General features: G+C 45.7%; 1 protein-coding gene across 1 annotated transcript in view; it reads right to left on the bottom strand.

Annotated features, from left to right (window-relative positions):
* Positions 1-1,145: 1,145 nt before the first annotated feature.
* LOC139360849 (embryonic stem cell-related gene protein-like) overlaps positions 1,146-7,781 on the bottom strand; it is a 35,633-nt gene continuing 28,997 nt past the window's right edge. Inside the window, exons 3-5 of the mRNA XM_071089044.1 lie at positions 6,640-6,872; positions 4,917-5,109; positions 1,146-2,060 (exon numbers count right to left, since the gene is read on the bottom strand). Coding sequence (XP_070945145.1) covers positions 5,029-5,109; positions 6,640-6,872 — 314 coding nt within the window. The 3' untranslated portion in view covers positions 1,146-2,060; positions 4,917-5,028. The remainder of the gene's footprint in view (positions 2,061-4,916; positions 5,110-6,639; positions 6,873-7,781) is intronic.

The raw sequence follows: 7,781 nt of genomic DNA, 5'->3' as shown, positions 1-7,781 counted from the left end.
TTGCCCACAAGGAAATTCCTAGTGAGTTGTTAAAATGTCACCATGGCAATGAAAATTGATAGCTTATCTTTACAGGTGCAGTCACCCTCGGCACACTAGACATAAACGCACGTCTGAGTGTTCCCCTGCCCCATTTTGTCTGTTATCTTATGTAAAATGCATATTCCCCACATTTTTCCTCTGCCTCTTTTATGTCATCTTATTAATGCAGATTCCCTGAGCCAGACAAAGGCATGAATGACTATTTTTTCCCTACCTTCCTCTTACGTGAAAATTGTGTACTTCTCAATATACCACCCTTTCTCCTTTAAATTTGGAGCCCGCAAAATCATCTTCGGAGATAGGCACAGACCTGTCTCCCGAGTGCATCCTTAACTTTGGCAAATAAATCCCCCAAAATGATTAAGACTTGTCATTTTTCTCAATTGACATCTGGTAACCATGAAGGGATCCTGAGTGAAAGTGGCCCAGCCTGCAGTAGCTCACCTCTCAGTGCTTGGCACCGGCTTGGGTACCTTATAGCCCAAACTGAGAGGACAATTTGCCAAAGTCCAGGACCCTTTCCTCCAGGGATCTCTGATCTTTCAACATTTTCCAGTTGGGGGTCTGAGGTTTATTTGTTGTTAAAAACAAAACAAAACAACAACAACAAAGATTCCTTTTTTTGTAGGCGTTTCCACTCTCTTCCATCAAGGAAGGCGAGCCTGTCTGCTTCTGCATCTGCAAAAAGCAATCTTCAGCTGGGGCCCCCAACACTAGGTAAGAAACTGGTTTGGGATTCTGTCTTGCAAATTCTTTTAAATGACTAGAATTAGCACTAACAATCAGCTGGTGTTAATTTCCTACTTACACTTAGAGCACTCAGAAATTTGTGTGATCATTGTTAGTTTTGCTTGTTTTGTTTTTCTGTCTTTTGTGTGTGTGTGTGTGTGTGTGTGTGTGTGTGTGTGTGTGTATGTATGTTTTTGTCCTTTCCCCTATCGGATTTGACCAATTCTGAACCTTCAAGTTCATGAGTGTGAAATTCTCCACTCTGAAGAAACAGAACATGTTGCTCCCCTCAGCCCTTTGGGGCATTCTCAGGCGACTTTGAGAATCACGTGAGGGTGTCTAGGAGAAATGCTCCCTAAGACGTGCAGCAGCTCTAAATAGATTTCCCCCTCAGAAGAGCATACTTAGGGTCTAATCTCAGCCAGGAGGTGCATATAAGGAACTGACCCCTCCCAAACTTTGAGCCCCTGACACATTATGCCAGGTAGCCATGACATGGGTGGACCAAATTGGTTCAGGGCGTAATGGCCCTGTGAAAAGCTAGGTCTGCAAGCAGCACATTTTGGTCCAACACACATCCCCACTTCGTCAAATCCAAAGGGGAACTCCAAATTATGGAGAACAAGGCCTCTAAGACCCCAACAGCTGCAGAACATAAAGTTCCCCCTTTAGAAACTCCAGCAGGGTATATGCAAAATACTTACAGTGAATCATCATGCAAATATTTAACCAAGCAGACCACTCTAACTAAGCAGATTCTAAGTTACAATGGCCTAAATGGGGATCTTTTGAGATGTCCAAATCAGTGTACCTGTGAACCAGGATGGAAAACGCAGACACAAAAACTAAACAACCAGAAAGGGAGAGCTATTTTTAGTGGTAGCTGCAAAGTAGCAAAAGGGGGGAAGACCACTGTCATGCGTGTCTCTGTGAAGAGACCACCAAACAGGCTTTGTGTGAGCAACAAGGCTGTTTATTTCACCTGGGTGTGGGTGGGCTGAGTCCAAAAAAGGAGTCAGCAAAGGGAGTTAGGGGTGGGGCTGTTTTATAGGATTTGGGTAGGTAGTGGAAAATTAGTAAAAGGGGGTTGTTCTCTTGTGGGCAGGGGCTGGGGTCACAAGGTGCTTAGTGGGGGAGCGTCTGAGCCAGGAGAAGGAATTTCACAAGGTAATGTCATCAGTTAAGGCAGGAACTGGCCATTTTCACTTCTTTTGTGATTCTTCAGTTGCTTCAGGCCATCTAGATGTATATGTGTAGGCTTGGGCTCAGAGGCCTGACATTTCTGTCTTCTTACATTAATAAGAAAAACAAAACAAGATAGTGGTGAACTGTTGGGGTGGCAAACATTTTTGGGGGTGATATAGAGAGATAATGGGCGATGTTTCTCAGGGCTGCTTTGAGCAGGATTAGGGGCAGTATAGGAACATAGAGTGGGAGAGATTAAGCTGAAGGAAGATTCTGTGGTAAGGGGTGATATTGTGGGGTCGTTAGAAGGAACATTTGTCATATAGAATGATGATGGCCTGGATACGGTTTTGTATGAATTGAGAACTAAACAGAAGACACAAGGTCTGAATAAGAGAAGGAGAAAAACAGGTATTAAAGGACTAAGAATTGGGAGGACCCAGGACATCTAATTAGAGTGCCTAAGGAGGTTCAGCATGATTATTTGCTTGGTTGGTGAGTTTTTGGACTCTATCTTGAGTTTTTTATGTTGTCATATACCAAGTCAGATTGATTTAGGTAAAAACAACATTCTTCATTTAAAAATTAAATATAGAGTCCCCCTTTTTTTAGCAGTGAGTAAGTTGAAGCCTTGGTGATTTTGGAGGAAAGAGAAATGCAAAGCCAGCAGTTGTTTGTTAAAGAAGTATTAGAAACGGCTAGGAGAGAGTGAAATTGATAGTGTGGTGGAGATAGTTGGGGAGAGATAGAGGGTGGCATAAGAATGGGAATGAGAATAAGAGTGAGCATAAAAGTAAAGAATAGGACTTCATCAGGGTGAAAGTATTGGAGTGTACCTTGCCACTGAAGATCTTTTATCCACTTCAAGAGAGACTTAAGGGTGGAGGTTTGAGGTAAAACCGGGAGATATCAGTTATGATGGTTTGGAGGAAAAGTGTAAACTGGCAGTGTAAACAAGGGCAGGGCATTTATGAGTAGTTGAGAATGGTGAATAGGAGTATGACTAGACAGAAGACAGTAGGGATGACAAGTTTTTGTGGCACAGTCCAAGTTGGGCTGGTGTGTGGAATGAGACTGGGGCCTAATAAAAAGAGCGTCCATACGGGAGCTCAAATGGGCTGTACCCTGTAGCATCCTGAGGACAGGCCCGAATTCTGAGAAGGGCAAGTGGTAAAAGTATTGTCCAGTCCTTTTTAAGTTGGAGGCTGAGCTTGGTGAGGTGTGTATTTAAAAAACCGTGTTACCTTTCCTGAAGATTGAGGATGGTAAGGGGTATGAAGTTTCCACTGAATACCCAGAGCCTGAGAAACTGCTTGGGTAATTTGACTAATAAAGGCTGGTCTGTTATTGGACTATATAGGGGTGGGAAGGCCAAACCAAGAAATTTTGTCTGACAGTAGGGAAGAAATGACCGCGGTGGCCTTCTCCAACCCTGTGGGAAAGGCCTCTACCCATCCAGTGAAAGCGTCTACCCAGACCAAGAGGTATTTTAGTTTCCTGACTTGGGGCATGTGAGTAAAGTCAATTTGCCAGTCCTGGGCAAATCCCCGAGCTTGATGTGTAGGGAAGGGAGGGGGCCTGAACAATCCCTGAGGAGTAGATTCTACTACTATTACTACTATTACTACTACTATTCTACTACTGCTCTTCTAAGCGGATGGAACACTGAGAAGTGATTTCCTTGAGGACAGATTTCCACGATGGAAAGGAAATGAAAGGTTCCAAGAGGTGGGCTAGCGACTTGTAACCTACATGGAAGAGGTTATGAAATGACGACAGAATAGAATGGGCCTGTGAGGCTGGAAGGAGAATTTTCCTTGGTCCAAGAACCATTTGCCTTATGTGGGAAGAGATTGATAGGTGGAAGTTTCAGTGGGGAAGTAGGTGGGAGTGACTGATGAAAAGGAGAAAAACTGGCAGTGAGGGACAGAAGTTGGAACCTAGCTGCTTTTCTAGTTATCTTGTTAGCATAAGCATTGCCTTGAGCGATGGGATCTGATGCCTTTTGATGGCCCTTGCAGTGAATGACCCTAGGTTTTTTGGAAGTAGAGCAGCTTTAAGAAGAGTTTTTATTAAGGAGGCATTAATTATGAAGGACCTTTGTATAGTGAGGAAATTTTTTTCTGCCCTTATAACAGCATGGTGGTGCAGGATATGGAAGGCATATTTAAAGTCAGTATAAATATTGATGCATAGTCCCTTTGCAAGAGTGAGGGCCTGAGTTAAGGCAATGAGTTTGGCTTGCTGAGAGGTAGTGGAGGGGGGCAGAGTAGTAGCCTGAAGGATAGATGTGGAAGACACTATAGCTTAGCCTGCCTTTGCCGGTGATTGGCGATTAGGCCTGGTGGAACTGTCATCAATAAACCAAGTGTGATCAGAGTGAAGAACAGGAAAGAAAGAAATATGGAGAAATGGAGTGAATGCCAGGTGGATCAGAGAGATACAGTCATGGGGTCAGATATGGTATCAGGAATAATGTGAGAGGCCAGATTGAAGTCCAGGCCAGGAACAATGGTAACTGGGAGACTCAACAAAGAGTGAGTACAGCTGAAGGAGCCAGGGGGCAGAAAGTATATGCATCAAGTGTGAGGAGGAAAATAGATTTTGAAAGTTATGGGAACTGTAGAGAGTAAGTGGAGCATAGCTTGTGATTTTGAGGGCCTCTAAAAGTATTAAAGCGGCAGCAATGAGGTGTGGCTGTAGCCTAGGAATAGTCAGGGAAGCAGATAATTTAGTTAAAATGTCTCGGCTTAATAAGGGAAGTGGGCAGGTGGGGATAACTAAAAAAGAGTGCATAAAAGAATGTTGTCCAAGTTGGCAACAGAGTTGGGGAGTTTTAAGGGGTTTAAAAGCCTGGCCATGAATACCCACAACAGTTACGGAGGCGAGGGAAACAGACCCTTGAAAAGAAGGTAAAGTGGAGTGAGTAGCCTCCGTATTGATTAAGAAGATGGACTTACCCTCTGCTTTAAGAGTTACCCAAAGTGTCTGTGATGGTCCAGGAGGCTTCCGAGGCGATTAGGCAGCGTCAGTCTTCAGCTGCTAAGCTGAGAAGATCTGGGAAGGAGTCAGTCAGAGAGCCTTGGGCCAGAGTTCCAGGGGATCTGGGAGGGGCTGCCAGGCAAGTTGGACAGTCCGATTTCCAGTGGGGTCCTGCATAGATGGGGCACAGCTTAGGAGGAATCCCGGGCTGTGGGCATTCCTTGGCCCAGTGGCCAGATTTCTGGCACTTGAAGCAAGATCCTGAGGGAGGCAGTCCTGGAGGAATGCCTGGCCGCTGCGGTTCAGGCGTTTTGAAGTTTTTGTGTGCTGGAGATGTGGCTAGGGTTTCTCTCACAGTGGAGGCAAGTAATTGCAACTCAGAAATACGTTGCTACTTGGCTGCCTCTACTCCATTATTGTACACCTTGAAGGTGAGGTTAATTAAGTCCTGTTGTGGAGTTTGAGGGCCAGAATCTAATTTTTGGAGCTTTTTCTAATGTCGGGAGCAGGTTGGGTAATAAAATGCATATTGAGAATAAGACGGTCTTCTGGCCCTTCTGGGTCTAGGGTGGTAAAGCATCTAAGGGTTGTTGCCAAATGGGCCATGAACTGGGCTGGGTTTTTATATTTAATGAAAAAGAGCCTAACCGCTAACTGATTTGGGAGAAGTTGGATAAAGAAAAAGGAGCATTAACCTTGGCTATGCCTTCAGCTCCAGCCACCTCTTTAAGAGGAAATTGTTGGGCAGGTGGGGGAGGGCTAGTCGCAGAACGAAACTGTAAGCTGGACCAGGTGTGAGGAGTGGAGGTGATAAAAGGATTATAGGGTGGGGGAGCGGAGGCTGAGGAAGAATTGGGACCTGGCTCAGCGTGGTGAGAAGCAGCCTGGGGAGGAGGGGAGAGGTCAGATGAGTCCGTAGAAAAGGAGGATTCAAAGGACTCAGAACTTTGGGTGGATACTGAAGGAACCGGAGAGAAAGAAGAAAGATTTGGGACAAGTTGCATTGGGAGCAGAGACTAAGAAGGGATCAATGTGTAAAAGAATGCCTGGACGTCAGGCACCTCAGACCCATTTGCCCATTTTTCGACAAAAATCATCCAAGTCTTGTAAAATGGAGAAATCAAAAGTGCCATTTTCTGGCTATTTAGAACCATTATCGAGTTTGTATTGGGGCCAAGTGCTGTTGCAGAAGAAAATAAGACACTTAGGTCTTAGGTCAGGTGAGAGTTGAAGAGATTTTAAGTTTTTTGAGAACACAGTCTAAGGGATAAGAAGAGGGAATGGAGGGTGGAAGGTTGCTCATAGTGAAGAAGGCAAGCCCAGAGAAAAGAAAGGGTAGAGACACGGAGAAGGGGGGTGGTGAGCAGCCCTGGGCTGCAATGTGGGTGAGCAGCCAAAGCAGGCGTCCCTGCAATTGACTTGCTACCAAGGGAATGTGGGTGAATGACCAAGGCAGGCATCCCTGCGGTGATCAGACACCAATGGAGTGTGGGTGAATAATCAGGCAGGCATCCCTGCAGTGATTAAACACCAAGGGAAGAGTATCTTCCCAAGTCCGTGACCAGCGCCGGAGTTTTGGGTCCACAGATAAAATGTGTCTCCTTTGTCTCTACTAGAGAGGAAAAAGAACTGGAATTGGAAGGACAGGGAGATTGAAGGGTAGCAAGAGAGGCTGGAGAAGAGAGTGAAAAGATCGCTTACCTGATTTGAAATTGGTGAGATGTTCCTTGGGCTGGTTGGTCTGAGGACCCGAGGTCGTAGGTGGATCTCCTCATGGAGTGAGGGTGAGGACAGGGGACTGGTCTCCCAAAGGAGTCCCGCTGACCCGGGTCTTCGGCACCAAATTTCACACACGTCCATGTGAAGAGACCACCAAACAGGCTTTGTGTGAGCAACAAGGCTGTTTATTTCACCTGGGTGCAGGAGGGCTGAGTCTAAAAAAGGAGTCAGCAAAAGGGAGTTGGGGTGGGGCTGTTTTATAGGATTTGGGTAGGTAGTGGAAAATTACAGTCAAAGGGGGTTGTTCTCTTGCGGGCAAGGGCTGGGGTCACAAGGTGCTTAGTTGGGGAGCGTCTGAGCCAGGAGAAGGAATTTCACAAGGTAATGTCATCAGTTAAAGCAGGAACCGGCCATTTTCACTTCTTTTGTGATTCTTCAGTTGCTTCAGGTTATCTGGATGTATATATATATGCAGGCTTGGCCTTGGAGGCCTGACAACCACCTCATCTCCCCACAGGAGGCCAACAAACAACTTAGAAATGCTAATCAAGAACTCTCTAATCTCGAATCTCTCTTAAAGAAATCCTCAGAATTCCTTACTTCCCCCTTGGCACCTTCCTCTATACCCCTGACCTATCTGAACTTCCTGGACCAGATCTGTCCCCTGCTTCTACTGCATGTCTAACACTTGCTCAACAGAAGGCAGTTCGGAGTCTGGCTGCAAAGACCCCACCCCCTCATGATTCCCTGACAGCTCCAATGGCAACATCTCATCTGGAAGATGTGGAAAAGGGGGATCCTGCAGGGACATCTCTCATGATCACCCTATTTTGGGAACAACTGCTAACAGGTAGGGCAACCCTGGTGATTGTCTACCAACACCCTGGTCAAAGGCTGAATTCTGAGGCATAAAGAATTTCCTGACCCCCATAAAGATCCAATTGGGTTTGAGAATTTGAGTTCATTGTCAGAACTTATGACCCAGGTCATTCAGACTTTTATCAGCTAGTCCACATGTTGGTCTCAGAAGCTAAAGCTAAGGAATGGCTGGGAAAAGCACAATGGTCAGACCCTATAGCAGATTTGACCCCTGAAGGCCCAATACAGCCACAACAACCAGTCCC

The sequence above is a fragment of the Macaca nemestrina genome, chromosome X (genome assembly GCF_043159975.1).
Source record: "Macaca nemestrina isolate mMacNem1 chromosome X, mMacNem.hap1, whole genome shotgun sequence".
In the NCBI taxonomy this organism is placed as follows: Eukaryota; Metazoa; Chordata; class Mammalia; order Primates; family Cercopithecidae; genus Macaca; species Macaca nemestrina.
The sequence above is the reverse complement of the archived record's forward strand: the minus strand, read 5'-3'. Positions and strand labels throughout refer to the sequence as shown.